Genomic DNA, 26,286 nt, shown 5'->3' with positions numbered 1-26,286 from the left:
ATTACTCACTTATAGGGAAAATGAATTTGCTGGCTATACATAAATGTGAATTTCAGTAAAATCATTTATGGTTGTGAACTTTTTCAGGCCTTGCATTTAAAATAAATTGCATTTATTTTCATAATTCCCTTTGAATTGAGATGAATTAACTAGCTATTCACATATTAGAATTCATTTTACTTTCAGGATCGAAATAGTTTTTAATGAAAATTAAGAGATTATAAATTTCCAAAGGGCAGGATTTCTTTGTAGTTTTTTATTCCCAAATCTTGAATTATTGAATTAAAATATGAAATTGAAGACTAATGAAGAAGCAATTAATTATGCTATTGTTTAATATCCATAAATCCTGACATTAGCTTCATAGTGAAATAATAGATATTTGAAGAAACATACTGTTAGTACAGTAAGATTATAACATTCTTCTTTCAAAAATTTAGGATAATCTTCCAAATAGTACATATATGAAATATGTGAAATAATATCAATGTTTTTATTTCATTGTATATTATTTAGATCAAAATAAGACTGGGTTTATGAACCACAAACTTTTTGGAGTTACATTACTCATCTGACCTATTTTTAAAAAGTACAACTCATTTTGGCTTAGTAAGTGGTTGGGCAGTGGGGTATTTTAGGAATGAAAGCAAGTCTAAAGCAAACCCATTGTAATATATACCGAGTGATCCAAAAGTCTAGGTGCACTTTTAGGTTTTAAGATTAAGCCTTGTTTTATAAATCTGATAAACTACCTTGAGCCAGACTCTCCTCTCTATTTAAACTATTCTATAGATATTTGCTAAGAATCTTGGAATAATTCTTATAGGCCCCTAAGTTACTGATTCAGAGAAATGAATATTGCCTAAATAGTTCATTTTTCTCAATCTTTTTGGTCTTAGTAAAATATATTTGACTTACAAAACCCACAAACTTCAACATTATCGTGTATGGGAGTAACTTTACTTTGGTTTTACTTTCATTTCTAGCTACTCACTAGAAATAACTGTAAGAAAGTTTTGCTGGCTTATGCATGAAATAGTTTGTATATAGGCTTGTAGTTATTTCATGTTTCCTCGAGGTGTTTTTTTTTTTAATTTAAATATGGCATTATGGGAACAGCTGGGTATTTCAGTGGATTGAGAGCCAGGCTTAGAGATGGGAGGTCCTAAATTCAAATCTGACTTCAGACACTTCCTAGGGGTGTGATCCTGGGCAAGTCATAACCCCCATTGCCTAGCCTTTACCCCTCTTCTGCCTTTGAACTAGCACGTGGTATTGATTTTAAGGCAGAAGGTAAGGGTTTAATAAAAAAAAAAATACAGCATTATACAGCTACTAAATTCTGGTTTCTTGGAATTTTGGATATAAATGGCAAGATAATATTAATTTCTTTGGATTTGCAAAGCACACTTTTCTCCCATATCTTCCCCAATTTAGAATTAGGGACTAGACTTATAGAATTCATTGTTACAGGCAGCTTCTGGGTGAAGAAACTCCCTCTACCAATTCAGGTCAGAGCCTTCTTTGCTACTTACAGCTTTAGAGGGTTGTCTAGGGTACTGAGAGGGAGAGAGTGAAAGAAAGAGAGACAAGAGTTAGAGATAGAGAGAATTTGGTCTTTAAAAAATCTTCTATCCAGGTTAATGAAACTATAGAAAAAATTTGAAAGTATTTGTCCAAAATTTAATAAACTTAAAAAATTAAAGTGGATATTGAACAGCACTGTGATGACAAACAAACAACAATATGGAATAAAGCAGATTGTGGCCTATAAAATTCATTGAGTCTCCCAAGTGGACTTGCCAAGACTTCGACCAAACAGATCAGCCGGAGAAAGTAGAGACTTCACATTTAAAGAGATAATTTCTTACTCTTTATATTCCTTCTTGACTGGTTTATCCTGAAAATTTTCTCCCTGTTTAAATGTATTATGTACAATGACTTGAGATATTAGAAGTGAAATAGATTTATTAACTAAATAAATGTTTTATTTCCATTTTTACTTGTCAGATCATTTTTTATAAGTCACATTGCCTAGTCACTTGCTAGCATGCTTGTTTTTTAAAAAATGAACTAAATCGTCACAAAATGAACACATTTCTAAACATGCAAATATTTTGAAAATATGTTTGTAGTATGGTGCAAAATACAGGATCTTCATATCTTCTTTAAGCAATAGTGAATTTATACCCCCTCACTTTGTACCCAGTTTCCTTTAACACCATGTGATCTACTTTGTGTCTTAGGCCCTATAATTAAGCTTTAAGAAGTATCAGCTGTTGTGTTTTTGAATCAATCTGCAACGAACATTTAAACCTGGAAGCCATACATCTGAAGTCTATGCATTAAAAGGCAAAGTATCATATGCCAATCATTCCAAGCCATTCCAAGTGCAATGAAATTTTCAGCAACTTTTACAATCATTACTCTTCCCTGCAGATGTATAAGGAAATATTGTCTTTCCACTAAGAAACCTAGTAAGTGAATGCTGGGATGATTTTATTGAGTAAATTCATCAGTGCTCTAAACCATATTTATAATGTTTAAGTGGTATTTTAACTACATCCCGTTAGACATGCCCATAAGAAATTTATTTATTTATTTTTAGAAAATAACTGAAGACTAGGAAAGGGGTAGCCGCTAGATCAGTGATTTCCCAGGCTTTGGGAGCTCCCCCCATAAGGAAATTCCTTTTACTTATGCAGATTAACATTGTCTCTGCCACTAAAGGAAACAACAACTTTTTGTCTTAGAGTTGCTTAGAGTACTGAGAGATTAAATAACTTGCCCAGGATCACAAAGGTGGGTTTGAATCTTGAATTCAGATGTTGGCTTCCAGGTGGGTTTAATAGAATTGTAAAGAGATCTATTATCTCAATTTAAACTAGTACAAAAGTTGCAATAATGCAGTTCTAACAGAAACCTTTTCCCTGAGGGCTCCTTTGAATTCCTTGATATCTGAACACTATAGTAAAATTAACATTGATATTTTAGGCATACATTTGATCTGTTTACGTGATGCTATAGCACTTTCTCAATACATTTAGCTTGGGTTTTGAAGAATCTTAAAAAAAAAAAACTGTCCCCTAAACTCTTATATTTTTCACTCTACTCTTGCACCCTGGCCAAAAATCTTTGAGGTGCTATTGCCTTCAGGGACTCAAAACACACAAATATTGGCCATACCATTTCATAGAGCCATCTGTCAGAGCAACTCTTGGGTTTTAAAGTTTACAGGCAAATTTATGACTTCTAATATTCTCCTCCCCTCTGCTTCCACTCAAATTAAAGAAATCTTACTCCTGCAGTGTGAGCATGCCAGTTCTATTTGCCATCTGTGACTCCCTTACCACCACGGAATAGAATTTATCTCTTTCAAATATCTATCTGCATCGCTGAAACTTTCTTCCTCTCCACCCCTTCCAATTTTACACTAGGGAAGGCTCCAACAGTAGTACCAGACTCTGCATTCCAGTGAAGGTTTTTCATACTCCTTGGACTACAATCCCCCACCTTCAGAGAAAAAAAAATCCTTTTCCCACCACCCCATTGACTTTCCATCACAAATGATAGATTTATAAGTTTCACATTTGCAGATTTTCTCCTCTGCTCTTAAGTCTTCAGATGGGAAATCCTGCCCCATAAAAGTTGCTTCTTCATTTCTACTTTGCCTTTTCTGTAAACTGAGAAAGTCAAGGAAATAGTTGAGGGTGTTGATACACCTTATTCTGGGAATTTGGGGCTGGCTGGATCTCAGTACTAAAGACTTGCCATCTCATCTGAGAAGGTGCCAAAGGGAGTATGTTGGGAGCTGCTCTCAGTCACCTTCTAGGTACTCTTCAGTCTATTTGGAGCTGTCAAGGGGAGAAGGAAAAGTCCTGAGGGTGGATCACTTCCATCATCGCTTTCAATCCCCTGTCACTGCTTGAAGGTATAAGGTAACTTGGTGGTGTCCTTGCTGCTGAGCTAGGTGCAAGGGGAGGCGGCCCAGAGAGTCGCCAATGTCCAAACGGGCTCCTGCACGATGAAGCAAGATCAGAGTGTCCAGGAAACCTTCTCGGGCAGCATCATGGACTGGTAGGGTGAGGGTGGTTGGGTCAGGGATGTTAGGATCTGCTCCATGCTTCAGTAGGAGCTCTGCCACTCCAACATTGCCCATCATCATGACCTAGAAGATATTTGGTCTATTCAGTGATGTGAATGCCCCACAGATGGAGATATGTGTATCAATGCATACCCTCTGTCACAATACATATGCTTGGTTGCAAATTGGCTATTTGCCCAGAAAATTTTCATAACTCTTATTTTTCATAGTAATGAGAAATGGTAGATCTTTGTCCATGTAAACCCACATATAAAAATAAATTAATATCAATTTCTCTCTCAACTGTCAATTTTACACATAATTTTCTCCCATTTAAAATAATAAACTAGTTAATATTTTCTAGAAATGATGTAAATTTCAGCCAGGAAGTTGTAAATTGCTAATTTTCATACAATTATAAGATTTAAAAAAACTTCATTTCTGTAGCAAATAATTTGTCACAATTTATGGGACAAAGCTAAGGGCAAAGGGGGAAGGCTAATAAAAATTGGACACTAAAAAAAGACAGAAATAATGATTTGACCCTGAAACAGTATTGAACTATTACTGTTTAAATTAAATTTCATAGTGGCAAAAATACATGTTATAGGGTCCAAAGAACAAAGTATTTTCTCTCTATAAAAGTAGCATTATTATATTATTCAGAATATTATAATATTCTACATATTATATAATATATATAATATAATAATAATATAATATTATACAGAATAACATATGTTATTCTGAAAGAAAATTGAGTGTTAGCAATGAAATTCTTTACACTACTAGCATCCACATGGAAATGCATATCTATATAAAGATTGACCAATTCCAATCCTAAAACAGAAAAATGATTTTTAAATGGCTTGTAGAAAAAATTCCATATAAAATGATCTTTTCAAATGCAGAATACTTATGTATATATGTGTGTGTATATATATATATATATATATATATATATATATATATGAGATGGAGTTAGGTGAAGTGGAAACAATATACTTAAGTAATTTATAGTTAAATAACTTGAATTCCAACGAGTTGCTTTATATATGTGTATATATAACTAGTTTCTTCTAACATTAAAAGGCTTAGTAGAACTATTTTGAAGTCAAAAGGAATAATAATTTAAGGAGAACTAAGAAAAAAACTGGCTCTTCAACAGAATAAGAGTAAGTCTAAATGCAAAATCAATTCTGACAATATTTTTAAGATTTTAAAGAACACACATAAATATATTTCACTTGCCCATCTGTTTCATGTATGTTGAAATATATATGGTAGGAATTAATTTAAAAGGTTTTTTTTTTTTAATCGGTAGTCTAAAATTAGTAGTTACATAGTAAAAGACAATAACGAAATGGACGGCCATTTTCTTTCACTCCCAAGTCTTGAAGGGAGAGGGACCCTTGAAATTGTTCTTTTATAGGCAAAATGTTTTCTCCGGGAAACTGAGAAAAAGTAGAGACATTTAAAAAAATTATCTCTGAAGGAAGCTTTCTTTCAAGGTCTTTATAATTCATCAGAGTTCTAAAGTCTTGGAGAGGATACTAATGGATATCGAGCATGATATGCATACGGTCCTTTTATTACTAGGCATTTAAAAATCTTTTAAAATGTAACAAGTGTTTGAAAATATAATCGCTCAAATAAGCATGAAAGTCTTCCTAATCCTCCCTGCGCTATGCAAGGACTATAAAATCTCAGGGTAGGATGCTTCTCTTTTGATGAAACAGTCATACAATAAATAACACACTTAAAAATAAATTGAAAAATGGTATTCCTATTCCTGATTATTTTTTTTTTTTTTGTGAAGTAGAAATACTTGCATACCTTCTGAATTGCAGAACTTTTTCGTTTGCTTTCCAGCCTGTATGCATTATCAGCAAAACTCAATAAACAGGAAAAAAAAAAGTGTCCCAAAGTAAATCCACAAATAGCTTTCAGAATGGGAGGGGAAGGGGAAAGGACATCTTGGATATTTTTTTTAAACTATTAAAATCTTGCCGTACGTTGTCTTATTGGGAGATTATATATATGTGTCATATATATGTATAATATACATATATATTTCACTTAACGCTCACCCGGAAAATAGCAGTACCGGGCAGGAGAAATGTAGCACCCAACTTCTTTTTGACCCGATGAGCAGTGTATTTCACAAATGCATCCCAAGGCTAAGCTCCTGCTACACTCTCGCCCTCTACCGATCATCTAGTATGGCCCCAGTTACCTGAATGGGCCGCCTCCCAAAGCGATTGACTCCGTTGGGATCTGCTCCGGCTGCCAGGAGCTCCTGCAACAGTTTTACTTGCCCACAGGCAGCGACACTTGTTAGGTCCAGATAGCTGTTGAGGCAAAGACACCTTTCTTCTGATTTTTCTGTCATTTCAGAACCCGGGAATGTTTCGACTGGATATTGCAATGCCCACTCTGTGTACTTCTCTTTCCTTCTTCCCTTCTTCAGCGCCTTCGCTCCTTCCTGGAGAGGGTTGTTTTTCTCTTTCTCTTATTCCTGTAATTCCCTTGTGCTGAGTCAGAGCTTATAAGTGGGTTTCCAGCCCCCCAACCCCCCACGCCCCTTTTCGTCTCAGTGGCCCGTGGATTCGCAAGACCGGAGGACTGGTTAGTCGCAGCTTTCCGCTCCCATAAGGACTCTAGGAGTGACTCTCATAAGCAAAACTTTTCCTTGCCTCTGCTAATGAAAGGGGCTCCAGTCCTAGAAGCAACTGGGGAGGCGGGGCGGTGCTGAAGCAACCCTTTCCTACCTCTGCCTTGTTGCTGGAGAGTGCTGCAGCCGCGTCTGGGAGGCTGAAATTATTCGTACTCTCCAGCTGGGACTGTGCCCAGCTCTCCCCAGCACCCTATGGCTCCGCCTCCTCTTCAGGCTAGCGCTGAACTTGTTCTAACTTGCCGGACTTCATGGCAGCCGATGACATCACAGCGAAGTATCACACTCTGGAAAAAGGGAGGGCGAGGGTGAGTTCTGAGACGCATGCGCTGCAGATAGATCCAGGTGGACTACCCCGACCCTAGAACAAACTACAGCTTTGTACTCCTCGGGTCCATGTCACCCATTGTTCGTATTCCAGATATTAAGCAGGAACCGAAAGATTGGGAATACTTGCAGAAACACTTCCCCTTCCTCTTCCTCCATCTTCGAATAGTCATAGTTGCTCCTTTCCTTCTTGTGGGAACACAGCAGGGCGACTCGAATGCTTTTGTTATATCAGTTGCAAAGTTAAGTAGCTTTTACTCTTAAACAAAATTCCTGCGATTCTCTTTCCGGTGCCACTTCATGGTTCAAACGACTGATTTTTCTGCCGAAGTTTTATGTTAAACTGAGATATTTATAATAGACATTTAAATACTTCTTCCTTTGGGGAGTTTTTCCTGTTAGAGAAAGTCGGCTAGTGACAGTACTACACCTGTCATGTTGAGCAAACTTTTTCCAGGTAGGACTTGACATTTCAAAGGCTTTTCTGAAACCAAGTCTTGCTTCTAGGGAAGAAGCTTTCTCACTTGGGTGTGTCTTCATATTTAAGTCTGGCAACCAGAAACACTGAAAAATCCTGAGAATCCTGTTTTGTATGTGTATGTGTCTTTTTACTTTGAAGTACGAATACAATTAGGTGGATATAATACATTGAAAGAAAAGAAAATACAGTCGAAGAAAGTAACTTTTTTTTTTTTCAGAAAATAAATTTTGGACCACATGGTTTCAAAATGTTCCACTAAATATTTCTTTGTTTCCACCTTCACCTATTTAAATGCACAATCATGGCAAGCAATTAAAGTTTTATTGTTTTCAAGAGAATTTATGCAATCATAATTAAACAAAGCAATAAAAATAAAACAGGGTGTGGTGCTGATACTGTCACTTAACAGCTGAGCAGTCTTTAATTTTCTGAGTATAAAGGCCAAGTGTTGGTAGGTCTTTTTTTTTTTTTTTTGAACCAAGATATATAGCAGTCATCTCCAAGTTCCAAGATCACTAGGTTTAGTATTAAATAAACATATGCATTACCTAAAAGATTAAAAAAACGCTGCCTGTGCAGTTAGTATAGGAAGATAATGATAGGTTATGTATACCTGGGATCAAAATTTTATTTTTCTGAGGAAATATAATAGTGAATATACTTATGGGTGGGCCTGACTAAAGGGTTTTGGCTTGTAATGACACTGTAGTTAAGTGTACTGAAGAGGACAATTTAATCGGTGTTGACTGAGAGGATTTAAAAGGAAAGTTGATTGTTTTCATGGGATTATAACACAGAAACTGGGCATCTGTTAGAAGTTTTTCTTGCAATTAACTTGAATACAAGCTATTTATAATTTTCTCATCTGTAAATTGAAGACATTCGACTAAGTGACCTCTGAAATACCTTCTAACTCTACATCTAAAAGTCTCTTCTTTTTTTCTTTGCTCTTTTTTCTCTTGAGGAAATCAGGATGTTAATGCTGCTGACATAAAGCTTGCTCATAGGACAATCTAATCTAGTGAATCCCAGTAGTACTAATGTGATCATTAATACTGCTGCTTCCTTGGAACTGGTTTTTAGTCTAGGTCTTACTCTTCTATGAACCATACAAGCAATATGCAAAGAGGTAGGAATAGATGATGTGGGTTGAATTGCCACAATATACTTTTCTCATTTAGGGGACACCAATGTGAAGCATTTTTCTTTGAAAGGAAGTAGATGATAGGATTCATGAAAGGTTTCTGGACTAGTTTTGCCAAACTTCATGACCTTAGCTAAGTTGAGCTACTAAGTCTCAGTTCCTTTTATTGTTTTTGCCTTCTTCACAGATTTATTGTGAGGGCCAAGTAAAATAATGGATATGAAGTCATTTTATATAAACTATAAAGAGCTATGTAAATGTGAGCTATATTTAGAGAAAATGTGAGCGGTGTGGACTACAAGGTCAGATTTGGGGAGCAAGAAAAAGGCAAAAATAGAAACATAGTTGAGATATTTACAATGACAGAGAGGGAAGAATTCTAAATTTGAAGAGAACCAAATTTTGAAACCTGCCTCTGGCACTTACCAATTGTGTGATCTTAGGCAAGAAATTTCAACCCTCTGAGAATTAGGGTCCTCATTTGTAAAACAAGGAATGATTGACCAGATTATTTTTTTTAAGGTTCCTTCCAGCTTGAAATCCTTTAATTTTCCCTATGTCAATTTATTAGGAAATCATGCTCAGTGAAGGTTTGGCACAACAGATACTTGTAAATCAGTACCACGGACAGCAACTCAATTGGAACCTTATCAGGGTGGTCTTATATGCAAGTCTGAGTCTGCTCTGCAGACCTTAAGGGAAGATTATGTAACTTCATTTACTTTTTCTTTTATATTCATTTTCTGTGAGTCAAGAGTATGCTCATCATTTCTATTTACAAAATCACCTTACCGTTAAAAAAATGACTAATAACTCATTTGTCAAATGTCACCTTTTAATGGCTTGGTCAATGGTGATTGAATTCAACAACAGCACTTTTCAGGAGAGGATTTTATATATAAAATCTACAAACAGTAACATATTGAATAATTTATTTCTCATTTCTTGCATTTCCCTTGACTCTCTTCTGTATCTTGAAATTCCAGCATTTTATCCAGGTTATTCTCTATAGTTATTATCTAAATGCCTCTTTCAGCAAACCAATTCTTTTTGTCTCTTTCCTTTGATTTCAATAGATATCATCCTTGACTACTATGTTTTACTGCTATGAAGACACTAGAAATTTTTCTTTCAGGGGATTAGTAATAAACAATATACTCTATGTAAGGTAAAACTTCAAAAGAACTGTACAACTTAATTTACATTTTTCTTTTCTGCTCATATTAATGACTTTAAGTTTGGCAGCATTGGTTGTTCCAATTTTAGATTTGGAACATGAAGAAATATGAACAAAGTCATATAGTGCTACTACAAAGAGTGGATGGAACCTGGTTATTATTTTAACTACCAATCCAGGGCACCTCCCCACGTACTCCTTAGTTTCTCTTCACCTTTTTTGGGGGGAGGGTGGAGAAGAGAAAAGGATGATAAACAGTTTAGCATTATAAGAAAATTTACAATAACATAAACAATATTTATTTAATGATATTCTTTATACCTGTATTATATGGTAAATCTATATATGCTAAACACTTCACCTGGATAACGATAATTAACACTTTTATATAGACAACATTTCTAGTATAAGCTATAGAGGAGAGTAAATGGAACATAAAGTTACTTTGAATCACTGCTAAGTAACACATGTCCTGTTTCCCCAAACTCAAGCTTTCTTTCTACAGAGAGATTCATAGCTAACTGTTATGGAAATCTTTGGATGATAGGCACATACATTCTTGTAAGATTGTAGACAATTTCCTTTATTGAAAGATTTCTAGATACATTAGTTGGCATTATTATGTAGGCAATTATTATATAGGCTTATTATGTAGACAATAAGTTGATTGAAAAGGGACAGAGTAGTAAACAATTTTCCATCTGGTAGAAATAAAGAGTGTCCTTTAAGGCTAGGTGCCATACAAATGGGCCATTGACTCTCCTTTTCCCTCTCTGCTCATAGGACCAGTCTCCTAAAAAATAATAAGTTGAGTAGTCTAACTTAAAGGAATGTTTAATTAATTAATTAAGAATATTTTTCCATGGTTATGTGAATCATGTTCTTTCCCTCTCCTCCTTTTATCTCTCTTTCATAGCCAACACGCAATTCCACTGGATTTTACATGTGTTATTGATCAAGACCTATTTCCATATCATTAATATTTGCATTAGGGTGATTGTTTAGAGTCTACACCCCCAAACATATCCCCATCGAACCATGTGATCAAGCAGTTATTTTTCTTCTGTGTTTCTGCTACCACAGTTCTTCCTCTGAATGTGGGTAGCGTTCTTTCTCACAAGACCCTCAGAATTGTCCTGGATCATTGCATTGCTGCTAGTAGAGAAGTCCATTACATTCAGTTGTGCCACAGTGTATCAGTCTCTGTGTAGAATGTTCTCCTGGTTCTGCTCCTTTCACTTTGCATCAATTCCTGGAGGTTGTTCCAGTTCACATGGAATTCTTCCAGTTCATCATTCCTTTTTGCACAATAGTATTCCATTAGCAACAGACACCACAATTTGTTCAGTCATTCCCCAGTCGAAGGGCATTTCCACATTTTCCAATTTTTTTGCCACCACAAAGAGTGTGGCTATAAATATTTTTGTACAATTCTTTTTCCTTATTATCTCTTTGGGGTACAAACCCATTAGTGGTATGGCTGGATCAAAGGGTAGGCAGTCTTTTAAAGTCCTTTGGGCATAGTTCAAAATTGCCTTCCAGAATGGTTGGATCAGTTCACAACTCCACCAGCAATGCACTAATATCCCAATTTTGCCACATTCTCACCAACATTTATTATTTTCCTTTGCTGTCATGTTAGCCAACCTGCTAGGTATGAGGTGGTACCTCAGAGTTGTTTTGATTTGCATTTCTTTGAATATAAGAGATTTAGAACACTTTTTCATGTGCTTATTGATAATTTTGATTTCTTTATTCCTATTGCCTATTCATGTCCCTTGTCCATTTATCAATTGGGGAATGGCTTGATTTTTTGGTACAATTGATTTAGCTCTTTGTAAATTTGAGTAATTAGACCTTTGTCAGAGGTTTTTGTTATAAAGATTTTTTCCCCAGCTTGTTGCTTCCCTTCTAATTTTGGTTGTATTGGTTTTGTTTGTACAACCCCTTTTTAATTTAATGCAATCAAAATTATTCATTTTACATTTTGTAATATTCTTTGTCTCTTACTTGGTCTTAAAAATTTTCCTTTCCAACAGATCTGACAGGTAAACTATTCAATGTTCACCTAATTTGCTTATTGTTTCCTTCTTTATATTTAAGTCATTTACCCATTCTGAATTTATCTTGGTATAGGGTGTGAGATATTGATCTAAACCCAATCTCTCCAATACTGTTTTCCAATTTTCCTAGCAGTTTTTGTCCCCAAAGTTGGGATATTTGAATTTATTGTACACACTATCTTGCTGAGGTCATTTACCCCAAGTCTATCCCACTGATCCTCCCTTCTATCTCTTAGCCAGAACTATATTGTTTTGATAACCACTGCTTTATAGTACAGTTTAAGATCTTGTACTGCTAGTCCCCCATCCTTCACATTTTTTTTTCATTATTAACCTTGACATTCTTGTTCTTTTGTTCTTCCAAATGAACTTTGTTATAATTTTTTCTAATTGAGTAAAGAAGTTTCTTGGTAGTTTGATAGGCATGGCACTGAATAAGTAAATTAATTTGGGCAGTATTGTCATTTTTTATCATGTTAGCTTACCCATTACCCATGAGCAATTATTGTTTTTCCAATTGTTTAGATCTAGTTTTGTGTGGAAAGTGTTTTGTACTTGTGTTCATATAGTTCCTATGTTTGTCTTGGCAGATAGATTCCTAAATATTTTATATTGTCTAGGGTGATTTTAAATGGAATTTCTCTTTCTAACTCTTGCTGCTGATATGTGTTGGAAATACATAGACATACTGATGATTTATGTGGGTTTATTTTGTATCCTGCAATTTTGCTAAAGTTGTTGGTTATTTCCACTAGTTGATTCTCTAGGATTCTTTAAGTAGACTATTATACCATCTAAAAGAGTGATAGTTTAGTCGCTTTTTTTGCCTATTTTAATACCTTCAATTTCTTTTTCTTCTCTAATTGCTACTGCTAGTATTTCTAGTACAATGTTAAATAATAGAGGTGGTAATGGGCATCTTTGTTTCACTCCTGATCTTATTGGGAAAGCTTCTAATTTATCCCCATTGCAGATAAAGCTTTCAGCTTGCTTTTTTAATACTTAGATGAGATATATCAAGGGATAGGGAATCTTGATAGATTCTATGTGTATATTTTTAGGATCAAGTTAATTGTAGAGGATGGCGCACTGAAGAGGAGGAAAGAACAGAGCGGATGGATGAACTGAAGGGCTTTGAATATCTATAAGGTAGGAAGAGGGTACTGGTTGACTATTATCCAGGAGGTAGGAGACGAATGAGGGAAAGAAAATGGTAGTGATGATAGGGAATGGATATACAAAGAAAACAGGAAGGGATAATATGAATTATTATTTTTTACAAAATAAGTTACTGGAATGCATAGGACTGGAATGGGCAGCCAGATAGTATACTAGAGTGGTAGGCTCAGGAAGACCTGAGTTCAAATTTGACCTCAAACATTAACTAGCTGTGTGACATTCAGCAAGTTACTTAACTCTTTTTTGCTTCAGTTTCCCCATCTGTAAAATGAGCTGGAGAAGAAAATGGTAAAACCACGCCAGTATCCTTGCCAAGAAAATCCCAAACAGGGCAAGGAAGAGTTGGATAGATGAGAAACTGAGGCAAACAGGGTTAAATGATTTGCCCAAGGCCATATAGCTAGGCTCTGAGGTTAAATTTGAACTCAGGACTTCCTGACTCTAGGTCCTGGGGCTCTATCCACTGTGCTCTGTAGCTACCTCATAGTTAATGCTTAATAAATACTTGTTGATTGATCTAATATGAAGTTTGATATTTCCTTACCCTTCCATTGAAGGGCCTGATTTCTACAATTGTACTAATATAAGAACATAAAACGTGAATGATTTTTTAAATTATCAAGCATGTCTTCTTATATAATGTTTCTTATAACTAGAAAACCCCATGTATTCTTGTTATAGCATATACCCAGTGATGTATTATTAAATTTCCAGTTCAATCTTCAAAGTAAACTTCAATTTGAGCAGTTGCTTATTATAAATAGGTGCACTTGTCTCTGTATACATGTGTGAGCATGTACACAAACATATCCACTCTTGGATTGCCTTTATAGGTATTCAGCATAATCAAAATAATAGAAATGGTTGATTGGTTTGATTTTTCATAGCCAAGGCCCTACACTCACAATTATTCTTTCTAGTTTATGGATTAGATCAACCAGAATTTTCAAATATTTGTATATATTGTGGTAGAGACATGGAGAGAGAGAGGTCTTGTAAGTCAAGATGCAAGAAACTGGGGACCTGACCTGCCTGTCAATCAAGAAGAAAGTTCCAAATGGAATGTTCCCAGGAATTGGCAGTTAAGCTGACCAGAGGGCTGGCTGAAGAAGGACCCTTGTAGAGCTAGCTTGTTTTTGGAGCTTCCTGATCAAGGGGAAATCTCTGTTCTCTCTGAGATTAGACTGACCAGCAGTTGGAGGAAAGCCAGGCTGAAGGAGAGATTTTGAACTTTGTTTCTCTCTGGGGTTAAGCTAAGAGACCTTGCTGATTTTGTGAAGAAGAAGAAGAAAGATTTTAAACAGCTGTTGTCCTCCATCTCCCTAACTGTCTTAGAGTCACAGTTTGTGACTGGACTACTTCCTCAAACCCTCAAATTCTCCCTCATTTTTGATTAGGGACATCCTCATCCCTCTTACCTCAGTTTCCCATCCTGTTATCCCAATAAACCCCTTGACTTGAAAAGGAAAAGAAAAAGAGTATTTTAATAGTTTACTCAAGGGGGGAGGGAAGAAGCCAAAGGCTTCAAGAAGAACTAGGAGGAGAGGGTTGGAGAAGGGAGGGAGTGAAGGGGGGAGGAGGTTAGAAAGATATACTGATCCATCAGCCATCAGTAGGGATCAGTAGGCAAACCCCAGAGCAGTTCCCCTGTGTGGCAGCATCCTTGTACTAGCATCCCTCAGCATTTCTCATTCCTACCTCTGTTACAACCAAGCAGTTTCAGGTTCACCTCTAGCAGTTCTCCAGTCACAGCCAGCCAGAGCATAGTCTTGTACAGCAAGAAGAAACAGTTTCCTCAGTTTACTATTCTATTTCAATTGGCACCCTTAGTCTGATTGTACCCGACAATCCCACAGGCAGGAAAGATAGTAAATATGTTCAAACAAGTGGTTTTTGGTGTGGTGGTTTTGGCAGCCATTGCCTGCTTTTGGGTTTACCATATTCTATACAGCAAATTGACTCAAATGGTGGTGGAAACCATGGATTATGTAGGCAACTTGACAATGACTGTGTTACAATGACCATTTCAACATGAATTGGTTCTCTGGCAAGTCCTGGCACAAGTATATGTCCTCTTCATGACTGTGTTGCAGACTCTAACCCAAGTGAGGAAAGTATTTAGATTCATGGTACCCCTTATCTCAGTTTTCCTATGTTATCCCCATCCTCCTATTGCACTTGTGTATTGACATGTGACTTACATCGAACATTTCAGCTCTCAAAATATACTTTGTTATTTTTTTGCCATAAGATCTTATTGATATGGATACTCCCTTAAACTTTTCTTTAGATTTTAGATTATTAAGTTATAGAATTAGCTAGCTGGCACAGTGTAAAGAGCAGGAAGACCTGATTTCAAATCCAGCTGTGTGATCCTGGGCAATTCTTTTCACCTTTCTTTGACTCATTTCCTTAAAAAAATTTTTTTTTAAACCCTTACCTTCCATCTTGGAATCAATACTGTGTATTGGTTCCAAGACAGAAGAGTGGTAAGGGCTAGGCAATGAGGGGTCAAGTGACTTGCCCAGGGTCACACAGCTGGGAAGTATCTGAGGCCAGATTTGAACCTAGGACCTCCCATCTCTAGGCCTGGCTTTCAATCCACTGAGCTACCCAGCTGCCCCCTGACTCACTTCCTTCATCTGTAAAATGGGGATAATAATATCACTGACTTCATAGTGTTATTGTGCAGATTAAGTGAGATAAGAATTTTAAAGTGCTTATTACAATGCCTGGCACATAGAAAGTGCTATTTAAATATTAGCCTTCGTTATTGTTATTATTATTGTAACTCAACATGCTATGGCATCTTGTTTATCTCTTGTTCATGTTCTCCCATATATCATGTTCATGGGATTCACTCCACATATTGGAAATCTTCTTCTAATTTTCTTGACCATGTTGAATTCCAGTGGAGTTCATGAGCTGTCAAAGGGTTGTCTGTCCCTCTCACTATGTGACTGTTTACAACTGTATATTTCTATGATAAAAGCTTTTTTTTAAACATTATTTTTATTTGGTCATTTTCAAACATTATTCATTGGATACAAAAATCATTTTCTTTTCCTCCCACCCTCCCCCACCCCTCCCATAGCCGACGCACGATGCCACTGGGTATCACATGTGTCCTTGATCTGAACCCATTTCCTTGTTGTTGGTATTTATATTAGGATGTTCATTTAGAGTCTACAATCCCAATATGATAAAAGCTTTTAAACCACTTCACGTGTACAATTCTTAGAGGATAGCATGTTGTAGTTTTCCTTTATCTACCATACGTCTGTTACCTTTTTGGTGATCTGAAAGTTAAGTTCTCTAGATTCTATGATTCCAAACTTTATAGCCATATGACGTCATTAGAGGACTGATGTTATAAATATGGGCCTTTGTTTAAAGGAAAAGACTAGGGCTATTAAAAGAAATGAACAATCTCCCAATTATTCATATATTCCCACATATTCAGTTAGATATACATAGACTGTCTCTTAAGAGGTAAGAACCATATCTTACTATGTTAACATGGTACTTAGATTTTTAAGAATAATCTTAGAAAGGAAAAGCTATAAAAAGCCAAATAATTCTTGGGCCTTGAGGCAGTTGTATAATATGGTCATTGGCTAAAGCTATATTTTTCATAATGTCAACTAATAAACTGTTTATTAATGTTAACTAATAAACTGTATATTAAACTGTTTGTTTTTCCTAGCAAGTCTAGAATAAACAAAATAATTTGACGCAAGAAAATATTTTTTAAACCACAATTGGCAAACAACATTGTCATGATTGAAAAGCATATTTCCTAGAAAGCAGATGAAAACATACAGTAAAATCCAGAACAAGACAATTACTGTAATGTTTCAACAAAGAGAAACTTCTTGTGAGCCACTTAAAAGTTGCATTACTAATATTAATTCTCATAAAATGTAGAAATGGAACTTAATAGCTCTGACAGAACAACACTTTTTAATTTAAATAATCTCATTGAATGAGTCGCATTTTTAATTTGCTTATTCTTTTGGCTTAGAAATGTCTGTTGATTGATATTTCTGTGAACACTCATGCTTGGATACAGCATTAAACAATCACTTCCTGTTCTAAAGTTAACCACTGAGAGATATCATTTCTGACCATGCATGCTTCATAATCAGATACAATCATAATCTCACAAAATGTGAGATCTGGTTTAGCAACAATATTCACCTCACAGAGAGTCACTGAAATACATTTATCAAATGAGTTAATAGCAAGAGTCAATCCCACAAAAATCATAAACTGTTTCTGAAATTACTAAAATGATTGAACTGAACATGAGTGAAAATGCAACTGTTTCATACATGTCTGGTAGGCCCACTCCCTTCATACTATGAACCTGGGTTGACCTCCAGGCATCCTTCACGAAATCTCTTTGGCTTTGAGAATATGAGAATTTTGCTCATATTTCTCTAAAAGGACTCAGCTCTCCAAGATATCAAACACAACCTCTTTCTCATAGAACCTAAACCCTTTGAGTACAGTGACTCAGTTTTCTTTTTGTTTTATATCTCCAAGACCTAGCATAGTGCCTTGTAGTAATGGGCATGATAGGTAAATGGTTGTTAAATGGAATAGAACCTTTATGTAATATAGCTATAAGAGAAATTAAAGTTATTCATACAGAAAGCTTAGTTTTAGTTAAAAAAATCCTACTCCATACAACCAACAATCCCTGTACCCCGCATCAGCCATGGCCTGAGAGTGAAAATGTACCATAAAACCCAGATCTAAGGATGTAGAAATAGAACTTAATAGCTCTGACAGAACAGCACTTTTAAATTTAATTTAATTTAATGTCATTGAAAGACTCATGTTTTTAATTTGCTTTTTCTTTTTGCTTAGAAATGTCTCTGTTGGGGGCAGCTGGATAGTGTATTGAGAGCCAGACCTAGAGATGGGAGGTCCCAGGTTCAAATCTGGCCTCAGACACTTCCCAGCTGTGTGACCCTGGGCAAGTCACATTGCCTAGCCCTTACCACTCTTCTGCCTTGGAACCAATACACAGGATTGATTCCAAGACGGAAGGTGAGGGTTTAAAAAAAATGTCTCTGTTGACTGGTATTTTCTGTGAACACAATGTGAAAACCAGATGTAATGATGTTTAATTCTTAGAGACTTTTTCTAATTGTTGCTAGTATTCTGAATGATTGAACTTGTCAAAAGTCTGCCTACCAGTTTAGTGGATTATTGTTTTTAAGACATTTGAAATTTGTATTAAGTACACTAAACACTGGCATATTTGAACATATACACATATATATTTATGTATGTATACATATGTAAGTATGCATGTGTGTATGGACAGTTAGGTGGCACGGTGGAGTGCTGGGCCTAGAATCAGGAATTCTCCTTTTCCTTTTAAGTCTGGCCCTGGATACCTACAAGTTGTGTAACTTTGGGTGAGTCAATTTAAGCTTACTTGCCTCAGTTTCCTCATCTGGAGAATAAACTGGAGAAGGAAATGGTAAGCCACTCTAGTATCTTTGCCAAGAAAACCCCAAATGGAATCAGGAAGAGTCAGACATAAGTAGAAAACTACTGAACAGCAATAATGTATGCATGTGTATGTATGTATTTTTCCATTTTCCTAATTCTTCCTAAATCCAAAATCCACACAGTCTCAAAGACAATGGATTTTTAATTTTCCAGTTGACCATTTAATCTCGTTAATCCAGTGACCTTTGGTAGATCAGTTTTAACTGTAAAATGGGAATAGAATTACCTGCCCTGAAGATAACACATAGTTGTTTTGTGACCCAAATGAAACAACAAATGGGAAAGCATTGTGAAAACTACAAAATATTTTACAGATGGAAAAGTCATACGATAATGATCAATATGGTGATGATAATCATGGGAATAAGTGGTTTTGTAATAATCAATCTATCAGGAACAAGTTTATTCCTTGTAGAGTAATAATTGGAGAGAACATAAAGGTTAGTAGGCTTTCTGAAACAAATGTGTCTGTAATGTGCCTATTATGATATTTTCCCATTTGTTGATGGAAATTAACACTTTAAGAAATTCTATTACATTTACATATTGGAGAAACTTGTTAGGACTTTTGAAAAATAATTGATGAGCCAAAGAATAAATATTCTTAGTACAAATAAAAAAGACAAAATTTTATCTTTCCATTTGCGCCCAGGAGGCATGATTTTTGTCACCCCTTTTGCCCTATGTAGATGAACAAAGGGAGAATTTTGGGGCCACTGCAGCAGCCTCTGTATTCTCAGCATAAATTTGGGGGAGAAAAAAGGTGGGGGAAAGGCAACAGTATTTGTTTTAAATCAAATCCATCCAAAAGTGTGGATGGGAGACAGTTTGTAATATCCCATGCTGCTTTTCTTTGTATTGAATTCCCTGGAGCTCAGGTTATGCTACAAGGGAGTGGCACTATGACTGTGATGATTTGAGACATAGCTTTTTTTTTTTTGTCTGAATTGGAAAAGAGTATAGATTGTTTTTAAAAAAGAAACAAGTCAGTGACTTAATAATTTTAATTCATTATTCTCCTAAGGGTTAGAATTCAGATACATGAAAAAAAACCCATATAGTTTAAGCAACTATTTTTTCATCACAAAGTATGCCACTGAATGAGTTGGTTATAAAAGTTAAAAGTCTTCTTATTAATGCCTTATATCTATTATTGTCTGTTCTCTGTTATTACCACTTAGGAGGACTATATTACTTAAGGAATTTGTTTTCTTGAACAATAGCTTCAGAGTTGATGTATTTTTTCTATACAAAATAAAGGAAGCACAATATTCTTTTTTGGAAAGAGATTCAAATTTCTACTACAATTATCTTTTAGAATGTACAGTTTTGGAAGATATTAGGTAGGTGGCAAAGTAGTCCATTCTGGACCTGGAGTTAGGAAGACCTGAGTTCAAATTTGGCCTCAAACATTTAATAGATATATGACTTTGAATAAGTCATCTAACTCCTGTCTGCCAAAACATTTTCCTTATCCATGAAATGAGTGTAATAAGAGTTTTTACTTCCTGGGTTTTTTGTGTGGGTAAAATGAGATAATATTTTTGAAGCTCTTTGCAAAACTCAAGTACTATATAAATCTTTGCTACTGTGATATTGCACACCAAAGTTCCAAATTTCAATCCCAGTTCACAAGACTAACTACAAATTTAGAGAGAAATTACTTGTTTCTTTAGAGGAGGCATATCTTTGAAACAGAAGATATCCAAATAATATCATATTGTCCTAATGGTATGGTTGCATTAAACATGGACAGTTTCACAAAGGAGGTGGTCCTCAGTTGAAAGTGGAAGTGAAATCTTTCTTGGTGGGAAGATCTGAGTATGAGGGGAAGGATCAATTTTTTTCCCTCCTAGAGTTCTTTGTTGGTCTATGCTTCTTGTATTTTTGGATAAGATGAATGTAGGAATTTGTTTTGCATATGAGTTTCATTTTTCTTTATTTTCCATGGGAACAGGAGATAGGAGTGAGAGAAAATTAATGATTATTAATGGAAAAAGTAAATTTAAAAAGACAATGAAAAACTCTCAAGTTATTTCCCTGTTTACCTGGAAAAAACACTGACAGCATATTCTTCTATTCAGTCTCAATATCTGGTCTTGGTTTTTGTGATGTTTCCTAAAGCGTGAGTAATTCTGAGGTCTTGTGGTTGGCTAAGATCAAGAGTGCTATAATAAAAGACTCTTTTAGTGCTTTTTAGTCAGTTCCCTCATCAGAGAAATCTTTGCAATAAGGATATGGAGAAATATAAGAAAAAAGAAAAGATGGGAAGAAGGTGAAAATTCTGGCTTTTAAAAAGTAACTAGACCGTTTCAGTAAAAGAGATGCCAGGAATGAAGTCAGTGAATATATTAGGACAAATAATAATAAGGGTCTTTTTGCATGTGAAAATTGTTTGAAATTGTATTCTTTTAAAAATGATAATTATTATAACTTACTTTAAAAAATTTCCATATTATTCATTTTTGTAAGTGAATAAATCTTATAAAACCAAGATCCCCAAACATATACACAAATAAACAAGTGATAAATCATATATTTTCATCTACAGTCCTACTTAAACAGTTGTTTCACTGGAGGTGGATAGCATTCTTTGTCATAAGTCCCTCAGAATCGTGTAGTGGCAAAGTCTATCACATTTGATTGTTCCAGAATATTGCATTTACTATGTATAATGTTCTCCTTGTCCTGGCTATTTCATTCTGCATCAGTTCACATAAGACTTTCCAGTTCTTTCTGAAATCATCCTCTTCATCATTCCTTATAGCACAATAGTATGGAATGGTATTCTTATATGATTCTCTCCCATGCCTGCCTTAGTGATTATCTGCCATGATTTGTGAGAAAGAATATGGAGTTCATGTCCTAAAAGTGGAAGTCTTCTTATCTAAGTCTCCAGACAGGCCTTATATCTAATAAAAGATCAGAGTAAAGTTAAAAAGGAAGCAATAAGGCTTTCAAAGTCCTTTTGGGCTAATTTTTTTAAAACATGGGGACAATCAGAAATGCTAAAGTTCTGGAACGTGAGATTCATGGACATAGTCAACTAAAACTGTGGTATGAAAATTACCATGCTGTACAAAGTGGAGAGTTAGATTCATGATCACTCATGAAGCCTAAATAGTAGTGCATAGGATGACCTTTATATGTATCTCTTTTTATACACTTTCTTTTAGTTTTTAGTTACTACTCTCAGGCAAGTCTGAAAAATTGTATCATGAGATTAAACTGTTTCAAGAATTGATCCAACTTATTTATTAACTGTTTTCCCAAGGGGTACCACTAGAGATTCAAGAATACAAACTGAGGAAACAGTTTAAATAAATTTTATGTTGTATTAAAAAACTGACTAGATATTAAGTCTTCAATCTGTCCTCCTGTCCTCCTTCCCCCTTCATCTTCACTTTGAATTATTTGACCCTGCCTTATTCATGTTGCTGGCTCCAGGGGACAGAATCATTCCTAGTCTACCAAACATTATACTAATCTTTGTAGCAAGTCAAACGTTAGGCCATAGAGTAAATGGGAATGGATTCTTAGACAAGCATGACTAAGGAATCTCCTAGGCCAATAGAGTTAAATAATAGTAGTACTAAATATGTACAGAAATATAAATGAATCATACTATAAAACTCTTAACAAGTACTGGCAAGTGAGATGGCAGACTCATTCCAAAACCTTTCTCCCATAAAAATCTGCATCGTTTGAACATGGACAATCCATTAAGTATAACCTAATAATAAGCAATTAGTTGCAACTGGTGCAAGTTTTGGTTAAAAAGTTAAAAGTTCACTTTCTCAGGTAGAAATTCTTAGCTTCAGTTTTATACATCATGAAGGTTGTAACCCAAACTTTAATCATGAGCCTGTTTTCTCCATCAATATCAATTAATATTGCCTTGAGGAAAGGGGTACCATATGGTTTAATTTTTTTGAGAAAAATGATATATTTTGCTATTATATCACCCTAATTTCTTAATATAGTCCTTTTTCTTTAAACATTCTGTCTTATTGTCTATTGGTTCCAAGGCAGAAGAGTGTCAAGGACTAGGCAAAGGGGGTTAAGTGACTTGCCCAGGGTCACACAACCAGGAAGTATCTGAAGTCAGATTTTAACCCAAGACCTCCTGTCTCTAGGACTTGTTATTTAACCCACTGAACCACCTAGCTGCCCCCTTGTAAAATAGTTTTCCTTAACTCCTACATAGTAAGCCATCCCTTGTAACAAAGATTAAAGAAAATATAGGAGAAAAAAATCACTTCTGTGATATGAGCTGTGAGATCAACTGAATTTGGTAGCATATGCATTGCTTTATACCACCCATAGTTCCCACACCACCTTGCCAAGAATAGAGGGAGGATGCTACACAATTTCATCTTTTATTAGGTTCATAAAAATGAGTAGGATAAGGTGTTAAACACCGCAGTCACTGCAGTAGTTTAGCAAATAGCCCTGCTGCTACATATTCTTCTGACCATGCTTGTATAAGGTGTGATCTTGTAGGGAGACATCCCTCTTTTTGTTCATTTAGCTTCCAAGAATCTGACATACTGGATTAAAACAAAAAAGGGAAAAAAGCAAGCTAATTTCCATAAAAGGAACTGAGATTTAGATATCACTTTAAGCTCTCTTTCACACTCTTTCATTCCTGATATACTCAATCACCTACCCTGTGAGGTAGATGTTCCTATGATGCTCATTGTAGTTTAGAAGGCTTAGGCGACCTTCTCAGGGCCACACAGCTACTGATGGCCCAAGATGAGATCTGAACCCAGCTCTTTCTGACTCCATGGCCAGCTCTCTATCACATGAACACCAATGCCTCCAAGGACACTGAAGTACTACCCTATGTGCCAGTTCCTGATCCAGTGTGTTTTCCTTCCTCTCTCAGTTATCCTGGCCATGCAGAGAGGCCAGGGTCAGGAGAGAAGGAATAATGAAGTAAAATGTTTCTCTCTCGTCTGAAGTAGCTAAATTCTGTTAGTGGAAAGTGTATCTACATGTAACAGTTCATCGAAGAACCAATTACACTGATATTGTGGTGTTTTCCATTTTAAACTACTGTGAAATAGCTGTACATACACGGTTATTTGAGTATTTATTTTTCTTCTGTTAAGTAATTAGGTACAGGGTTAGTTACTGCCTAAAAAGGGCTCTTTCCTCATCTCCATGGCAATAAACTATGTATCGATGTGAATCTAGTCCATCCTCTACAGTGGGAAGTTTGGGTGTGCCCTACCTGGGCACCAAGAGAGAGGCCTTCAGACTGAAAGTGGATGCACTTGTAATATCCATGTAAGGCTGACTGTTTTTACAGACTCTGTTTTTGTCTTCCTCATACAAGGAGGGCCACCTGGCTGCTTTCAACTTGGCTACTCACCTCATGTGACTATCTCATTAACTTGCTGTAAAGAGGTTGGACCTCCTCTGATTTCCTGACTTTGTGTTTTGGGAGGTATCATTTTTAGATCATAGATCTCTCTCTGTTTCTTTTCTGTTGTTCTCCCCTTTCCTTCCTTCTTTCCTTTCTTATTCTCCTCCCTCCTCTTTTCCTTTTTTCTTTATTCCTCTCCTTACTTCTTCTCTACTCTGTCTCTCTTGCTCTGTCTCTGTCTTTTTGCCCCTCTCTCACCATGATTTTGTCTCTCTCTCATTTGTCTGTCTGCTTCCCTGTCTCTGTCTCTCTCTGTCTCTCTCTTCCTCCTTTCCCTCTGTCACTGTCTTTCTGGCTCCCCTATCTGTGAAATCAAGGTGAAACTTCTCAAAAAGCTATTTCTCACCAAAGGAGACAAAAAGAGATGAAAACAATGGAGTTGTAGAAGCCACAGAAACAACATGAATTCAATTCAGTTTAGGTGCAAGTGAAAAAACAGAACCCCCCCCCCACTTTTTTAGAAACTAACTTTCAGGGGGCAGCTAGGTGGACCAGTGGATTGAGAGCCAGGTCCAAAGACAGGAGGTCCTGGGTTCAAATCTGGCCTCAGACACTTCCTAGCTGTGTGACCCTGGGCAGGTCACTTGGTCCCCATTGCCTAGCCTTTAACACTCTTCTGCTTTGGAACCAATATTTAGTATTGACTCTAAGATAGAAGGTAAGATTAAAAAAAAACCAACTTTCAAATATCCAAGCTACTAGAAAGAACAGTAATTTTTTTCCCTCTTCACTTCGAATCTTTTTTTTTCTCAGAGGGAAAAACTAGGAGAAACAGCAGGTAGATAGAAATAGATTTATGACTTATAAAAAGAAAATTTCTAAACATTTAGTTTTCCAGAAGTGCACTGGGCTCTGTCAATAGAGATAATCATTCCTCTTCACTGGAGATTTTAAGTAAAGGCTAGAGAACTTGTCAAAAATGTTGCAAAAGGGATGAAGTTAGGTAGCAAGGCCTAGAAATGAGAGGTTCTAGGTTCAAATGTGACCTCAGAAGCATCTTAGCTGTGTGATCCTGGGTCAGTCATTTAACCCTAATTGCCCAACCCTTACTACTCTTCTTCCTTGGAACCAATATACAGTATTGATTTTAAGACAGAAGGTAAAGGTTTAAAAAATATAAAAGAAACCTATTCAAACATAAATTGAACTAGATGGCCTTTGTGAGCCTTTCCAACTCAGAAATTCTGTAAACGTGCTGTCTCCTCTTTTCTTTCATCCCTTTTAGTGCTTTTTTTTTTTTTGATAGAGGGGAAGGTGGAGAGCAGTTGATAACCATGACTTGAGCTGGTGGACAGCGGGTAACCCACTTTGGTCCTTATACTTCAGGACTTCCCACATTTCTGCTCTCTGAGTAGTTCCTCCATTGATTGGTTGAGAGCACAAATCATCCAAGCCCTCTCAACCTGGAAGATTCTTGTTCATGGCTTTTTATTACTCCTTAAGAGGAAATCTCCCAAATGTGCTGCCTGCTTTTCTTTGATTATTTTCCCATTTCATGGATACTAGCACAGTACACATACTGTTATCACTGATGTTCAACCAATGTACCATCTTTTTTTTTTTTGTCAAGTTAAAAAGCATTTAAGCCCCTATTATGTGCCAGGAACTGTGTTGCAAGTTGAGGATACAAATAAAGATGAAACAGTTAACATATTCTTTGCAGTAATAATACTTGAATATTAGATGGATGTTTGATTCTAGAATGGGGAAACTTGCAATGTTAGAACTCTTTCAACTGATACAGATCATAACTATAATTTAGGAGTTACTTGAGGTACAGAGATGTCAAATGATGTGCTTAGGGGCACACAATCAATAAATCTCTGAGGAGGGATGTGAACTTAGATTTTGCTGGTTCTAAGACCCAAATTTTATTCATTATATCACACTTCCTTTGCAAAATTTTTTTCCTTGTTTAATCTCATTTGATGATGTACTTTACTTCTTTAATACAAATCATTATTGGCATTGTGCTGTAGCCTGTTTATACTGTCATGTATTTTTTCTTTGAGCCATCTGCAATTTTGATTCTTCTGATAACACGGTGTTTCCTGGTAGCCATATAGTGCCAATAAAAGAACAATGCTACTAACAAGATATACTTTATGAAATAGAACTTAAATTCAATATGTTTTTATCCCAAGGTATGGCTTTCTATCTATTATTTGCCTCATATACTAACTATATAACTTTC

The 26,286-nt window shown here is 35.8% G+C and overlaps 1 protein-coding gene across 1 annotated transcript; it reads right to left on the bottom strand.

Moving 5' to 3' along the window:
• Positions 1 to 214: 214 nt before the first annotated feature.
• CDKN2B (cyclin dependent kinase inhibitor 2B) lies at positions 215 to 7,124 on the bottom strand. Its single transcript, XM_007498071.3, has 2 exons — positions 6,321 to 7,124; positions 215 to 4,168 (listed from the first exon to the last, which is right to left on the bottom strand). The coding sequence occupies exons 1-2, from the start codon at positions 6,474 to 6,476 to the stop codon at positions 3,908 to 3,910; spliced, it is 417 nt and encodes a 138-aa protein (XP_007498133.1). The 5' UTR covers positions 6,477 to 7,124; the 3' UTR covers positions 215 to 3,907.
• Between the last annotated feature and the right edge of the window lie 19,162 nt (positions 7,125 to 26,286).

Source organism: Monodelphis domestica, chromosome 7 (assembly GCF_027887165.1).
Source record: "Monodelphis domestica isolate mMonDom1 chromosome 7, mMonDom1.pri, whole genome shotgun sequence".
NCBI lineage: Eukaryota > Metazoa > Chordata > Mammalia > Didelphimorphia > Didelphidae > Monodelphis > Monodelphis domestica.
This window is presented reverse-complemented; position numbering and strand designations above follow the sequence as displayed.